We start from the raw sequence: 17756 nt of genomic DNA, 5'->3' as shown, positions 1-17756 counted from the left end.
GCTACCAACTTGACAGAGGAGCTTCCTGAACTTTCAAGGGTCCAGAGGATTTGGAGTTTTTTTCTTAGTGTCCTAGAAGCATCCCCAAAATGGATGATACCAGCATTTCCACAAGGAGCCAAGGACACAAAGAATTCAAGGGTCTACAAAAAGCCCAGTAGAAAAACTTACTGTAGCCAAGGGGAACATCTTGAGGACTCTAAGAAAAGATCTAAAAGATAAATTACAGCCTTGGTCCCTCTTCCTTGGGAGTCTCTATGCTTTAGTGGCAGGATACCCTTTTAGAGGAGAATGTTCTCTCCTAAGTATCTCAACTATATTCCAATGGTAAAATACCCATTTCTCAAAACTAGTTAAGTCTTACTGAATCATATAATCATGGCGGGAGAACACACTGGCAATGGCTTATTGACTATATCATTGGAAGGATCTCCCCTAAAACCTTACCATCTCCTTAGTACTAACTCTGGAGCCTTAAGAATATATAATAAGGGGGCAGTTAGGTGGCGCAGTGGATAAAGCACCAGCCCTGGAGTTCAAATCCAGCCTCAGACACTTGACACTTACTAGCTGTGTGACCTTGGGCAAGTCACTTAACCCCCATTGCCCCACAAAACAAAAAAAAAAAACCAGAATATATAATAAATATGGGAACCTGACTTGTCAGTATGAGTAGGAGTCTGTATAGTACTTCTAAAGCACGTGCTACACAAAAAGCAAAAACACAAAAGAGTCTTGCCCTCAAGGAGCTCATATGCTAGTGAAGGAGATGACATGTAAATAGCTGAGTACATATAGAATATATATGTAGTATGAAGAAGGTAACCTTGGGGGGGGTGACACTGACTGGCTTGAGGTCAGGCAGTCAGAAGGCCCTCATGCAGAAATTAGTATTTGAACTGAGTATTCAAAGAAGTCAGGGATTTCAAGAGGAAGGGATGAGAAGAGAGCATTCCAGGCATGAGGGGAAGTCAGCATACTAAATTAAATTCAAGCACCTATATTATGATACCCCTATGTGATACAGAAACAAAAATGAAGCCACTGGCAAAATATATACAAAATGCTTTTGGGGAAGAAAACCTCTAATAACTGAAGAAATCAGGAAATAAATCATGTAGGAAGAGGCATTTGATCTGAGTTTACTACAAAGTAAAGGTGAAGAGGGAGAGCATTCTATTTTTGTATTGACCAATGTATGCATCTATTGTTTCTCCTTTGTAGAATGGAAGCTCCAAAAAACCAGGTGCTATTTATTTATCATTTTGTATCTCCAATGCCTTGAACAGTGTCTAGCAAAAGACAGGCTTTTAATCAATACATGTTGAGTTGAAAGATACCCTTTCCTCTCTCTAGAGCTAAAGAATCATATTACATCTACATCAACAGGCATACCATGTGTATAATATGAAGTCAGTGTCCTATCACATAGGGATAGGACAATATAGGTTCTGAATTTTATTTAAGAAATCTACATTTATATTAAATTTCCTGAGTAAGACCATGTTGAAAAGTAAACTATATTAAAAATCCATTCAGATTCCAACCATCCAGAGTACCTGAAGGACTATATATTTGTACAGAAAAGCCTGACCACAATAACTAGCATACTACTTTCCTGCAATTATGTTCATAATCAATACATAAGGGTGAAACAAGACCAAAAAATGAAGAAATACTCCACAGATCTTAAAAAGGCATGACAAAGAATAGAGACTCTATGAGTCACTAATATTCTGAAATTCATTTGTTCCCTTGTTAGAAGATTAATATTGAAATAGAAACTACTTTTCTAAGGTTGTGAACCTATGTAACTGTACTCTGAATTCTCATTCAGTAGAGTCAAGAAACTATCATCAACAATAAAGTCAATTAAAAAAAGTTAGGTGATGCAAAATCTTCTATTTTTCATGCCTCTAATCATTTGCAACATATTCTTCTTCACAACTGGTATAAAAGGAACACCAGATTTCATATTTCAAAGGAATCCTATCTTTCCAGAGGCTGTCTTATTGATTCTCTTTATTTTTATTTTGTCTCTATCAAGCTATCTTTTTTCCTTAAAAAAACAGGAAAGACTGCCATCTTTAGGAACTTATAGTTTTGACACTGTGTATTTTTCTTTTTTCTGAAGAGATCCGTTTAAAGAGTGCCACCTGCAGTATAGTTCTTCAGTATTCACTGGTTAATGAAAAAGTTATACTTGAAGTAAAAGAAATATTTTTATTGGGGTGGTTCTACTAGAATAAAAGTCAGAGATCAAAAGCATTAAATTTTGTTATGGTAGAAGGAGACATGTTACCCAATAAAATTGAATCTGATTAGATTTCTACTATAAATACATTTTTATACACAGACAATGTTTAAAATGATGCTTCAAAGAGGAATTCTTGTGAACTGGGAAATATTTTTAATGAATGATAGAAACAACAGCTAAGTACTAAAGTGAAACTGAAAACACAAAAGCATAATATGATGATTATATAAAAGAGTGTCACAAATGCTTTGTTCTTTTATACAGCTATGTTTTTGTTTTTATCTTCAAAAATCATCTACTGTTGCCATTAGCATTACTTTCATAATAAGTAAATTCTGAGGCTGAAGATTCCCTGAAGGTCCAAATGCCAGCTTCTCTACAAGTGAAAAACAAAACTCTAATGCACAGAACTTTTTAACAAGATGAATATTCATATATTCTACAATCACTTTTTTAATAGTTATTTTTACTGAAAAAATAATTCCTTGATTTTCATTTTATTGCTACATTTTTTATGAGCATGCAATATCCTTGATGACTGCCTACAGTGTTTCCTTTTAATATCATTATTGGATGACAAGCTAAAACAAATAATATGTCTCTATTAACAAGAATAAATAGAATATTAATTCTTTCTAAGACATAATTATCTGTTATATTGTCCACTTGGGGGGGGGGGGTAGCTAGATGGCGCAGTGGATAGAGCACTGGCCCTGGAGTCAGGAGTACCTGAGTTCAAATCCGGCCTCAGACACTTAATACTTAACTAGCTGTGTGACCCTGGGCAAGTCACTTAACCTCAATTGCCTCACTCAAAAAAAAATATTGTCCACTTAGGGACATTAATGATAAGCTGACATAAAGTGTTTTTCCCTTTTCTTTACTGTAAGTGAATGACTACATCATGTTTTACATTTAATTTTCTCTTTCAATGACAATGTTGTTATCAGTCAATTTATTGAATAGAAAATATCCAAGAAAAGGTAATGTTCAAGAAATACAAAGTGTAAATGAACCCTATAAAATGCATATTTTCTCAACAAAAAGCATTCATTGTCCTGTATAGTTAATATAAAAATCTCCACACAACACTTAGGCTGTCAGATAGAAATAGAAGGATATGGTTTTTCTGGATAAATTCAGTCTCAGCATTTCTATATGAAATTATAGATATTCTCTAAGTTGTGCACATAAGAAAGTAATCTATTAGAAAATGTTATTCTATAATGCTATGAATTTCCTGACAATGAAGGTTGATAAATATTAGAATGAGTACAATTAAGGCATTTCCTTGAGTAGACAAAGAATCTCTTGACAGGGTGTCAAGTATGATCTTTCCTGAAAGCAGAGATGAACAAAATCACCTGCTATCATTCATTTTAAGTTTTATACATACTCATTTTTAATAAAATATTAATGAGAATGATCTATACTTATATTAAGATTTTCCTTGTTGATAATAAAAGTACTGGGACACTTTCACTTGAGGTTTTATAGCAGACCACCATTGTTGCACTCACAGAAGTGACTGAATGTGTAGGGCATATAACAGCCCTGCCCACTGTTTACTATTCACTGATAACAAAAACAACAAAAAACAAAAGCAAAACAAAAGCTGTTGTATTGGTAGAACAAAAAAGTGGCTTAAAAGTTCTCTTCAACAAGTTGTTTCTCTTGCAAATGGTAAGATCATATGTAACCTTTCTTCATAAAGACAACTTGTGAAATAACTTTGTTGAATGAACTTATTAACAATAGCAAAAAAAGGCATAAAGTGAGACATGCATGCTTGCCTGCAGCGTTTGATCTGTCATGGAGGATGTCTTGCATAGAATTAGAGTGGAAAACCAGTATTCCAGATGATCCTTCAATTAATCACAACAATAATAACAGGTAGCATCTATAAAGCATCTACTATATTCTGTGAACTGTGCTAAGCACTTTAGAAAAATATCTTCTCATTTGATCTTCATAATAACTCTAGGAGGTAGGTGATGTTATTACCCCATTGTATAGTTGAGGAAACTGAGGTAAAAAGATGTTAAATGACTCACCCAGGGTTACACAGCTAGTGTCTGAATTTAAACTCAGGTCTTCCTAATTCTAGGTCCAGTATTCTATCCACGGACCTAGTTGCCTCACTTATATATCATTTACCTACAATTCATGTAGGAAAACAACAACACACACAAGGATAAAGAGTAATTTCTATATTTCTTAATATAGATTATTAAATATAGACACCCAATTAAATGAACAAGAAAGATTAATTTATCCATCATATGATTTGGGTAGATGTTGCACATTGACAGTAGTCTTGGTCCAGATTTGAAGAAAGCACACTGGATTGTATTTGGAAAACTGTGCAATGCTTGTAATGATCTTCAGTTACACTTTTACACAAAATTACATCTCTTTTAGCATAATATATTAGTGACGATGCCATATGACCTTGATTCATAGTACAATGAATGACACAGGATCAAAAGTGAAAGTGATTTAAGCTACAGGGAGAGATGCATGGTGGCAACAAATATATTGTAGCATATTGTCAACAGTGACTTGCCCACAAAAATAGGAATAATATATCTAGGAAATGTACAATGGATAAGAAAAGAAGGTGGGTTAGTCATGTAACAAGAGCAAGAAATAACAGATCGACAGCCTGGGAGTTATAGTAGTTCCCATGAAATGCTAAAATATTTTAGAGAAAAACCTGTAGCTTGTTGGTTTGAGTCCTCTTTGTGGAGAATTTTATGAGTAGAAACAGGTAAAAAAGAATTGTACAGTATGAGAACATATAAATGGGTTAAGAGCTTTGCCAATGCAGGAAATATCAACATCAATAAGATTATGAATACATTAAAATGCATTATCATCAAGAAATTGGTATTAGGGAAGTATATTTCAATCCTAACACATACTGCAAGCAGACTTTCATTTCCCATATGATGACAATTTTGTGCTCCTGTAAATGTTTCTGGTAGCAATATAAAAATTAACTTTACTATTCTTCTACCTAATTCAACAAACATAATGCATGTTTAACCATGGGTTGAACAGGGCATGTGCAACGCTGTCCTTCCTGATCCCTGATGAGTTTACAAGTAGAGCCAAGTGGCTGTGAGTCTTTAAAGATTTATTTGATTGGCAATAAACAAGAAGCTAGCTTAGCTGGCTCCTACATTTCGAAAGGTGGGTTGGGTGGTGCCCTTCCCCTACTCAAGCATCCTTGCAACTGCTCCCATATGGCAGACTTGACAAACTTGAGCCCAGGTTCCTGGCTGCCTTTCACTCTTTGTGCTTACTTTCCCAAGTATGCGAGTAAACATCAGTTTCAGGTAGGATATATCCTGATTTGAATGCAACCTTTTGAGTTTGAGAGAGATTCTATGTCCATTGAATGGAGCTAAATGATAGCTCAAGAAGTTTATGCATTGGATAAGAAAATGACCTACAAAAAGGGTATAGAAAGTTTTTTATTTGACCATGTGGGATATTCTCTTTAGTCACTGCCCTCAGCTTTACCCCTGCAGAGATATTTCTCTGAATATCTAAGGGAAAACAATAGAGAGGGCAATGGGACTCATTAGCACCCTAACCCCCTCACCAGATGACAAACCTCTATTTTAGCTCTTCTAGGCACACTATATCCAAATTTGGTCCACTTTGGGACATTTATAAAAATAATAAATGTGTCACTTAGATTCTCTGTCATTTAGTTCCTGAGTCCCTATTGTAGGTAAAGTGGGGTGGAGAAGGAGATGTAGTTATTTAGCACAGTGGATAGAACATCGAGCACAAATTCAGGAAGCCCCAAATTCAAATCTGACCTCTGACACTTAAAAGCTTTGTAACCCTTGGCAAGTCACATAACTTTTCTCCCTCCTTATAGTTTCTTCAATTCTAAAATGAAGATAACAGATAATAATACCTTTCAGGGTTATTTGTAAGGATCAAATGAGATAACATTTGTAAAGTACTGAACACAGTGCCTGGCACATAGGCACTTAATAAAGGCTTGTTCCCTTTCTTCCCTTCCCCTCCACTTTTACGCCAACTCTCAGACAGAGAGGGTCTGTCTATCTTTTTTTTCCACACACTACTAATCACTATTTCCTCAAAGTCTATATTTGTTGGCCAGCCAGGCCAGTGCTTGGTAAAGACAAAATGTACATACACATATATTATTAAAAGAGTACATAGTTGCATAGGCTTTCTGAACTAGGGCTCGTAAATAAGAGTGTGAGAAAAAACCCTAAAAAGTACCTAGGCCCTTTGTATCAAAAAAAAGTCTCTGAGGTAAGGGCTGTGTGTATATGTGTGTCCGTGTGCATGTGCATGTGTTTGTCAAGTGTATGTGTATATGTTTATATATAGAAAAATCTGTATTTACATATGTTTTGTAGTCTCTGGGCATGTATGGAATACTGGGAAAGAAAGATTTAGTAGGGAAGACAATGTAATCGATAGCTTGTGTGAGTTTTCTAATGGCTCAGAACCTTATGACTTTCATAGAGAGGTACGAGAGTAATTATTGGGAATGGGGTACATGGAAAGTGACCATAAAATCACCTCCCTCAGACACAATTTCTGAAGATACTAACAACTTTCCTAGGGAAATAAGAGAGAACTGGGTTAAGTTGGGAAGTACTTGCCTAACAGATGTGAAATTGGCCCTGCCCAGGTAAATGGGTATAAGCTGTGAGAAAGAATATTATGCTTGCCAAACAGAAAGGCATTTTTGAATTACACTAAAAAAATGTGGCTAAAATGCTCATACTCTTTGATGCAGAATTTCTACTTCTAGTTGTATGCCCCAAAGAAGACAATAATAAAAAGAAAATTCTCCTGTGTAGCAAATTACTTATAGCAACACATTTCATAGTGGCAAAGAACTGAAAACAAAACAGATGTTCATTAATTGGGGTATAGTTAAATAAATTGTCCTACATAAATGTAACAGAATATTACTCCTTTCTAAGAAATGATATGATGATGATAGAGATGCAGGAAAGAATTCTATAAACTGATAAAGAGTTCATAGAAACAGGAAATCAATATCCATAGTAACTATGGCCACACAAAAGGATAGAAAAAATAATTAAAACTGCTTGATGAGGGGGCAGCTAGGTGGCACAGTGGATAAAGCACCAGCCCTGGATTCAGGAGGACCTGAGTTCAAATCCAGCCTCAGACACTTGATACTTACTAGCTGTGTAACCCTGGGCAAGTCACTTAATCTTCATTGCCACACAAAAACAAAAACAAAAACAAACTGCTTGATGTGAAATTATAATGAAGAAGAAAAGACTTGAGAATGTAGCTCTCTCCCTTTCTTGTAGAGGCAGAAAACTATGGGTAGTGAACATTTCATAAAGTGTTGGACTCAATGTGTTGGTTAGTTTTGCTAAACGTTTCCCCCCCTTTTTTTATTCTTTATTATAAGGGACGACTTTCTTAGGGAAATTTGGAATAGGATATCAGGCAATATAGGTAATGTAAAAACAAAAGATTTCAATGCAAATAAGACTACAAGATAGATTAATTTAAAATATCCATGGACTTTAAATCCTTCCATAGCACACACAGAAATAAATCTAACTGAGTGCTTTCAATAAGCTTTTCAATAAGAATTGTTCTTTAGGGGAGAAATAGATGGGAATAATTTCAGAAGCATAAAAAAAGCACAGGCAAATAATTATCACTCAACACAAAACATAGCTCTACAAATCAGAAATAAAGCTGAAGTTCGTGTTAAAGCCCAAAGAAAAAAAATTAAAAAACACCTACCTTCGCACCTAACTCATTATAATGCAACTTCAAAGCAGTTAGTCTTTCATCAAGTTCTTTGGGATTTTCTGTCTGTTGTTTCTGTACAATCTGCCGACCAGTTTTTATCACGTTTTCCACTTCGGACTTCACCTCACTGAGGCTTTTGTACAATTTCTAGGCCAAGATACACAAGAAACAATGTACAGTAAAGACGTCAAAAAATAATGAATGCTAGCAAATAAGCAAAATAACAGTGGCAGGCTTCTGTGGTGGTAATCACCACTGTAGCACTGTCTGGAACCAGTCAGAATTTAAACATTGAAGTAACTTTAAGACTGTATTTTTTTTGCTTTAGATTTTTAAAATTAATGTTGAGTTGGGTACAGTGGCACACAAACGGGGCAGAGGATAACAGATCTCTTGAGCTTGGAAGTTCTCAGGCCAGTAGGAAAAAAAGTCTCCTTTGATTTTATTAGCCAAGGAGAAATGTAAGGACTAAGATGTATTAAAAAATTCTATCTATATTATTTTTTAAATATGAGAAAAATCAAGAAGCATATGTCACTGTATGCAATACTGTGTTTTTCAGTAAATGTAGCAACAGCACCAAAAGTGTGACCTGAAAAGATGAAGATTTTTTGTTAAGGAAACATTCTTAGAACTATTAATAAATCTTTTTAGATTATTGAATATTGTAAAGCACAAAACTACTTTTCCACTTATATAAGAGTGAATAATTTTACCTAAAAGAAAGATTCATTTCCAATATTTAAATATAGAGAGGAAAAAAAGACTGCTTATCCATAGGTTTTAAATATATGCATTTAATAAATGACTTGAGTAACTGGAATTTCAGCAAAAAGGCTGACAAAATCTCTTACAAGCCACTGACACCTTTTTTTTCAAAATATGCAATAAAGTAGCTGAATGATCAGACTTCCCCCCAAACATTTATATAATCAAAAGCATCTTTGCATTTCTTAAAAGTTGCTGACATTTGTTACTAGATATACATACCATGCAATGATCCAGCTGTGATTGTACTACTTCTTGCTCAATACTCTTCATTTCCAATACAGGGAATTGCGTTTTCACTTCATCTAACACTCTCTTACTTTCCTCTAGACGCTGCTCAAAATTGGCTGGCTTTTGGAATAAGCGAAACTTCACAGAAACATCCTGCAATTTTTTCTGTAAAGGCAAAGTAAATTACTAGGAAATATTCTGAAGTAAAAAACATGTTCAAACTTATATCTATAAATATTATCAATTTATGAAACCACTTCAAAAGTTATTAAGCTTGTTGTATCCCAATCCTTACCTTTTGCATTCTTCCTGAATGTTCTTTCTTATCAAAACTGTTACGACCTTGCATTTATGTAGTACTATATGTTTACAGGGGCAGCTAGATGGCTCAGTGGATAGAATGCTAGGCCTGGAGTCAGGAAGATCTGGATTCAAATCTGGGATCAGATACTTACTAGTTGTGTGACCCTGGGCAAGTCACACTTCTGTTTGCCTTAATCCACTGGAGAAAGAAATGACAAACCACCCCAGTTTCTTTTCCAAAAAAACCTCATGGACAGTATGGTCCATGGGGTCATGAAGAGTCAGACGTGATCAAACAACAACACATGTTTACAGAGTAACTTTGTATTGAGTTTATAAACACAGTATCTCATCTTTTTCTCCCCTAGCACAATGATTTATTTTGTTGTTGTTCAGTTGTTTTTCAGTTGTGTCTGACTTTTTGGGACCTCTTTTGGGATTTTCTTGGCAAAGACATTGGAGTGGTTTGATTAATAAACATCTGTTGGATATTGAATCAATCTTCATTTTCCAAATGAGGAAATGGTCACACAGATGAGTGATATATCTAAAATTATGCAGCTATTAGCAGGATCACTACTTAATGTAGGGATGTGTTGGAAAAAGTTTAATGATGGGGTTCTTGGGGAGAGGAAGAATAAACATACAATTTTAAATATAATCTAAATTATTAACCTTTTTCTTAAGTCTAGACATTCAACAAAATAATAATTTGAGTCCTGATCTGTAACAATTGCTAATATCTTAAGTATATGTTCACCCTGAAAATTTAATGGCTCCTGACATCTAATCTAATTAGATCTGGCTCCAGTCCGCCCCTAGCTTAATGCAACTCATATCCAGTTGTTTTGGGGTTCAAATCCAATGCAAAAATACATAGGCATTGGAGCAGCTAGGTGGCACAGTGGAAACAGGAGGATCTGAGTTCAAATCTGGTCTCAGACACTTGAGACTTACTAGCTGTGTGACTCTGGGCAAGTCACTTAACCCTCATTTCCTCACACAAAAAAAACAAAAAACAAAAAACCCATAGGCATTAACATGAGTAAAAATGATAGCCTCTTAGGATGTGAAGCTAGAGGAAACTTTAAAGAATATCTGACACAACTCCTTCATTTTACTGATTAGGAAAAAACAGGCTCAGCAAAGGGAAATTACTTGTCCAAGGTAAACGAGTTATTTAGAAGAAAGACTGGAATGGAAACCCAGGTTATCTACTTCTCAATTTCCATTACACTACTCTTTCCTTCTGGATTCTTTCCTTTTCACTTCTTAAGAAAATTATATACACATGGCAATATAACAGAATCAGTTATCTTCATATTTAAAATACCACTTATTAATACAAGAAAGATTACATGGCACAGTGTATTGAGTGATGGAATTCGAGTTAGGGAGATTTATTTAGCTTTGAACTTTGCCTCAGTTACTAGCAATATTTCTATAGGAAATTAACATCTTAATTAACACTTAACATCCATTTCTTCATCTGTAAAATAGAGATTCTAATGACAATCATAATAGCACTTTATAAACATGTTGTTGTTCAGTCATCTCTCAGCTATCTCCAACTCTTCATTACCCCACTTGTTGTTTTCTTGGCAGAGATACTAGAGTGGTTTGCCATTTCCTTCTCCCGCTCATTTTACAGATGAAGAAACTGAAGCAAACAGGATTAAGTGACTTGTCCAGGGTCACACAGCTAGTAAGTGTCTGAAGCAAAATTTGAACTCATAAAGATGAGATTGACTTCAGGCCAGGCATACCCTATCACCCAGCTGCCTATAATCTTATAAACATAATCTCATTTAATCCTCACAATTCTTTGTGGTAGCTGCTACTATTATCTCCATTTTACAGATGAAGAAATTGAGGCAGATAGAATATTAAATTACTTGCTCAAGGGCACACATTTAAGAAGGAAATGAGGCTGGATCTGAATTAAGGTCTTCCTGAATCCAGGTCCTGTGGATCTGCCTCTAGATAGCTCCTATGTCATAGGATGGTTGTGAGGCTCCAGTGGGACAATACATGTAAAGCAGCTAATTATATTTAAAGTGCTATATAATTTTTAGCTATTCTTAGCTGAATTATTTATACAGCCAGTCCTAGAGTAGATCAGATATAAAGTAGTATTGTTTTACTGAGATGCCATGCTCATGTTTTTAAAATATTTGTGTGTGCATGTAAAATCACTTATCTAACATGAACCATCATGTTGACAGAGTAAAAATATTTTATTATATTCTAAAATTATATCTGAAGTCTGGGATCATTGACATACCTGTGCTACTTCAATCTGAGTAAGAACCCTCTTGGCGGTATCCTTTCCTTGGTTACGTTTCTTCATTTCTTCTAGGCTAATCTCATGGCTTGTCAAATCAGATTGGATTTTCTATTGGGAGGAAAACATAATAATTAGTCTTTTGGCAGTCACCATAGAGCAGTATTCATTTAATTTACACATTTACACATCTCTAGGGGTGTATATATTTACATTTTAATTGATGTCTTTTGTCTTGACATCAACAGTAATTGGGGAGGGATGGGGTAGGAATTCCCCATCCCTACCTCTTCATAGTTTTTTTTTTTTAATCTATTTCTCAACTAATATACATATACTTTGTTTCTACTTCTTGGCTAACACAAAAAAGCACTGCTACAAATACTTTGATATGTGCTGGATATTTTTAAAATGTGTTTTATATTTTCTTCAAATATACAATAAATTCAGCTGTAGAATTGTTGAGTCATAAGGTATGGGCTGTTAAGTAACTTTTTAAAAATGATATCAAATTATTATTGAGAACAATTAGAATAACTGACAACTCTATTAACAATGTATCAGTATGCCTTTCTTCCCATGGCACCTCAAAAATTGAGTTTCTGGTTTTTGTCATTTTCACATCTTATACAGTATGAACTAAATCCTCAGAGTTTAATTTGTGCTTCTGTTTTCAAATGGTTATTTGTAATTCATAAATCTCCTTTTGAAAATGGCTCTCCTTCTTTGATCTTTATCATTCTTGGTAATAATATATTTATTAAAACTCCTATTTTAATGTTTTTATTTTAATTTAATTGGTGATATTTGATGCAAATATTTCCATAATTTCTCTTCTTATTCTATTTTTATTAATTACCTTTTAGTAAAAAATTATGTTAATTCTGTATAATCAAAATTTTGAAATTAATGGTCTCCTCTATGACTTCTTTGTTTTAGAATTTTCCCTAATCCATATTTCCAAAAGTTATCTATCTACTTCTCAGGGAAGAAAATAGAGTCTGGAAATTATAAGTCTGCACACTTGCCAGGCATGTCAGTTCTGAAAACTTTCTCTAAGAAAGTTGGTTGAAAAATGTAAGCCCTATAGTAGAGAAAAGAATCAGTTATAGAAGAATAATCCAACTCTTGAGAATCATTCTTTGCCTTCACTTTTGTGAATCTTTCAGAATTCAGTAAGGAATAGGGGAACTTGAGAAGATTTTCCTCTCTTCAGCAACACTATCTTCCACTAATGTAGTTACCCCTATGCAGAGCCAGCCTAGGGTCCAGCTTTGGAATTTAACTGAATAGCTAGGAACACTAGACCCTCCAGAACTGGTACTCTATCCACTTTGCTACCTAACAGCTCATTTTAGATAGTTAAGCACAAATATTTCTTCTACTTATTCTCTCTATATTATATCATAATCAACACTCTAGGATACAATATACAAATTCCTTTTTTTCCCCCCTACTTATCCTGGAGCATAAAGAAATTGATGGTAAGGAAGGTATAGGGAGGGGAAGCTTTTCCAAGTCTGAAAAGCGAAAGCTTAGCAAATAAATGAATATTTACATATCTCCTAAGATATCAAATATAAAAATGTGTATATCCAAGGTGAGACAAAAAAAAAATTTGCTTAGGTTAGTCTCTTTATTCCTTGATTCTTAATTTTAGGCATATTTTTACTGATTTTAAAAAGCAATTTGTCAAACATAATAGAATTTACATTGTGCTATAATGTTTACATAGTACTTTACAAATATGATATCATTTTATCCTCATCACAATAAATGCTATTATTCTCACTTTACACTGAGGTACAGAAAGATCAAGTAACTTGACCAAGATCAGAAAATTAGTAAGTATCTGAGGATGGAGCTGATCTCAGGTCTTCTGGTCCAGTGCTCTATTCACTGAGCCAACTACATGTTAATATTTTGCCCTATTTCACATATAATGAAAATAAACACACACAAAAAAGCACAAAAGCAAAAGTAGACAATGATAACTACAAAATTTGCTGAGAACTGATACCCCACCCAGTACCCCCTTCCCAGGAAGGTGAATTGCCTGGGGCTAACCAATCATTGTCAGTTCCAGACTCTTGATTCACTTATGGATCCCCCCCCCCCCAAGAAAACTATCCTCTCCCAATCATTCCTCTCCTGTTATTATGTAAAAAGGTCCACCTACATTAAGTAGTTTCTATTTAGAGTTAAGTAGTGTCTATATTCATTTACATTAAACAATTGTATGTGACTCTGGAGCAATCTTTTGGTTCCCTTTTGTTCTGCTACCCCATAAAAACCCTGCCCTCAGTTCCCATCTTTGGGAATTCTTAGCTTCTTGCTTTGTGATACCATGAGCTATAGTTCCTCTGACTCCATTAAAGATCTTATTTTCTCCTATATTGATTGTTTCCTTAATTTACAGGTTAACAAGAATAATACTCAAATTTAGAAAGATGAAGAAAATCTATATTCAAATATCTATGTTCAAACCTAGCCTGCAATGTGAGCTTTACACCTTCTTCTTCCCTATGTAATGGGGGAAATGGGGTACAGTTTAGGGTAGGGGTTCTTAGGAATTCCTCTTTAAAGAATTACACCCTCTTGCACACAAAAAGTAGTTAGAATAAGGTGGTAGTTTATTTAGGAGCAAGGGAAGGGAAGGGTGGGGAGAAGGGAAACCATGACAGGAATCCTTGGACTTCTCATGGGGAGATAGGCACAAAGCACATGTCTCAGAGGTACCAAATCTCCTCGAACAGGAGACTGGAAGGTACTTTTATAGAGGACTGATGGGGGTGGACCATCTGCCTTCGAAAAGTTCCTTTAGTGAGGGAGGACCATCCCCACTGGGGGTAGCTGGGGGAATTGGGTGAGGAGTGGAGGACCATCCCCCACTAGTAGTGACTAGAGGAATTCGGGCCGCAGCCACACCCAAGGGAGACCATAATGAAGGGTGGGAATCCGAAGCTAGCTCAGTCTGATTTGGTTCCGCTTATCTCTCTATCTGTCCTCTGGTTTAGTTTCTCAAGGAGAAGATTCCTCAGTGTGCCCCAGAGAAATTCTGGGGTGCTCTGCACCCCATGACACCTACAAAGCCCACTTCCTTTCTAAAACATACATGAAGGAACAATAATAATAATAATGATAAAAATAATAATTAAAATTTCAGAAGGGCAACTGGTTTGGGAGAAAGAACACTGAAGTTGAACTCAGGAGATGATATGTTTGATCCCAGGGATTCTAAAAAGACAAAATGCCTACAGAGGTAACTATGGCTCACAGTATTACATAGTTATTGCATTAAAAGGATGCAAAACAAAATGCTGACAATTGAGGAAAAAATTATGCAGGGAGTTTATAGGATTCTCTTTTTCCTTTGTATGTATATAATTTCAGAAATAGATACCTACATCCTTCTACTTGAAACAGGATTTCTCTCTTGTCCTAGGTATTTTATTGTATAATATATTGTCTTGATTAATCAGAATCACATATTTTCTAATCTTGCTAGAAAATCAATGCTTATATATTGTTACCGGGAAGTGGTTACAAATACCAACTCAAGGAAAACATTATAGTCCATACTAACCTTGAAAAATATTAAGATTACCTCTGGAAGAAAGTTTGAGACATTAATTTCTGTAATTAGTGGGGTTTAACTTAATTTAAATGAATTTAAAGGGACAAGTAATCCTCAAAGAGAGAGAGGAAAGGAACCTGTCAGATTATTTAAATTCTGTAGCAGAACAACCCTCATATCACCACTTGGTGGAGGCAGATACCGGAGGAACTGATTCTATTTAACAGAAAATCCAAATATAGGTTTAAAATAGAAGAGAGCAAAGAAAAAAGATAGTGCCACTTCTCTGACATCCTTCACCTTAATGAGTTAATCTAATTACTTTATTTAAAACATCATCAATACCCCTTAATTTCCTTCAACTAAGGACATACATTCAACTCATATTTATGCATTGATAGTATGTCATGAACATTTAAAAAAAAATATATTCACATCTGTAATGACTGGAAAATACTGTTATGATATCTTGGTAGCCCCTACTAGCACGTGCTATATGCACTCAAGAGCTTATTTCATATCCTTTATCTTGTTACCATAGACAGTAATTTCTCCCAAAGGGACTTGAACTACCAAACTTTAGATTGAGCTTTAGAAAACCCCAAATTTGAAGAAAATCTGCACAGCTGATAACTCTGTTCCAAAAAACAATTTACTTGAAGTCATCTTAAAATAAAATCTTCAAGAAGAAGAATGTTTCAGTAGTTTTTTTAGGCTGCCTGCATTTTCCAATATGATATATTACTATTAGGGGACTTCAATGTCAGATGCAATTTCGTAAATGCAGGTACAGCAAGAACTGCAGAAAATACCAAATCAAGCTTTCTAAAGTTTGCTAGTTGAAGGAAATTTTAGATTCCCAAATGGATATGGATGGTACAATTTTCATATTATATTGTTATATAAAATGACACATCTTAACTCTGAAGTGGCTCTTGAACTTTTTTGGTGTGTCATGGACTCCTTTTGCAGCCAGGACATATGAAACAAAGAAATATAAATAAAGCCAATTATACTGTGATGCAATTAACAAAATGTTGTTTAAAAAAAAAGAAAGTTCATGGCCACTAATTTAATTACTGTTGGGAGTCTAAGTTGAGAAAAAAATGCAATTTCAATTTTTTTTTTTAAAGCTGACTTATTTTGTTTACATTAAGCTATATTTAAGTAGATGGAGGATTGGATTAAGTTGGTGAGGTTAAAGGGAGGAGACAATTTTTTGGGACTTTCTTGGAATCACCTTATGGAGGTTATGGACATGCCCATTGAAACCATGTTGAAAAGACTAAGGGTCATGTCCTGGACTTGCATAATCATAGATAGATTCAGGCTTCATTCAATACCAATTATTATGTCTAAGCATCAGGGACTGAGATGATTGACTCAGGCTATTGTGGATTACAGTCACTCCTTTGTACTGGTTTATAAAAAAAGTAATATTGAAAGGCTGAGTCAGATAGGAAGAGAAAGAGAGAAGGGTAGTAGAGGTAAGGAAAGACCTAGAGTTGGAAAAAGTCTGTGCATCTCTATAACTTCCCTGGGGTAGCTCCTACTGACATCCTTATAGATGCAAGGACAAAAGAACTTTAAAATTGCACATGATCTCTTAGAAGCAGCTACTAGAGGCAAGGGCATAACCTCTTAATCATATAGCCCGTGGAGGTAATGGAAATACATGACCCAGCTTCCTCTGAAGAGGAGATTTAGGGATTTCTTAGACAAAACAGTTCTCAAACTTTCTTGTCTCAGAGCCTCTTTAGACTCTTAAAAACTGCATACCCCAAAGAGCTTTTGTTTATGTCTGATATAGCTATCAAAATTTATTAGAAACTAAAGCTGATAAATTTAAAAAATAATAATAAATAACAACAAATAAATAAATGCTATGAATGAAAAAATTTTTTAAAACTTATAAAAAATAATTATTTTCAAAAAATAAATTAATGAGAAGAATAGCATTAATTTATATATTTTTGCAATTTCCTTTAATGTCTGGCTTACTAGAAGACACCTAGATTCTCATCTGCTTCTGTAATCAATCTGTTATAAGTTGTTTTGATTGAAGCATATGAATAAAATCCAGCCCTAAATTGATATATAGTTCAAAAAGATATGAGTATTTGTTTTTTGTTTTTTTGTTTTTGTTTTTTAGTGAGGCAATTGGGGTTAAGTGACTTGCCCAGGGTCACATAGCTAGTAAGTGTTAAGTGTCTGAGGCCGGATTTGAACCCAGGTACTCCTGACTCCAGGGCCGGTGCTCTATCCACTGGGCCACCTAACTGCCCCAGATATGAGTATTTGAATGGGCAAATAATACCTCAGTATTTTTATGAAAATAGTTTTGATCTCATGGATCCCTTATTGCATTTAGAGAACTACTATCCTAGGCAATGTTTACTTTCTAGAGAATTTCTGGACCCAGTCTTTCAGGGGTAGAAGAGGGAGTTCCTGGACTGTGCTAGTCCCTAGGACAGAATACAATGGAGCACGTGGTCCCAGAGCTGGAGAAGTAGAAAGAGAAAACATTATGACAC

General features: G+C 34.9%; 1 protein-coding gene across 1 annotated transcript in view; it reads right to left on the bottom strand.

Moving 5' to 3' along the window:
* DMD (dystrophin) overlaps positions 1-17756 on the bottom strand; it is a 2325391-nt gene that overhangs the window by 1445310 nt on the left and 862325 nt on the right. Inside the window, 3 exon segments of the mRNA XM_043994767.1 lie at positions 8051-8206; positions 9050-9223; positions 11646-11756. Coding sequence (XP_043850702.1) covers positions 8051-8206; positions 9050-9223; positions 11646-11756 — 441 coding nt within the window.

The sequence above is a fragment of the Dromiciops gliroides genome, chromosome 3 (assembly GCF_019393635.1).
Source record: "Dromiciops gliroides isolate mDroGli1 chromosome 3, mDroGli1.pri, whole genome shotgun sequence".
Classification (NCBI taxonomy): Eukaryota; Metazoa; Chordata; class Mammalia; order Microbiotheria; family Microbiotheriidae; genus Dromiciops; species Dromiciops gliroides.
The sequence above is the reverse complement of the archived record's forward strand: the minus strand, read 5'-3'. Positions and strand labels throughout refer to the sequence as shown.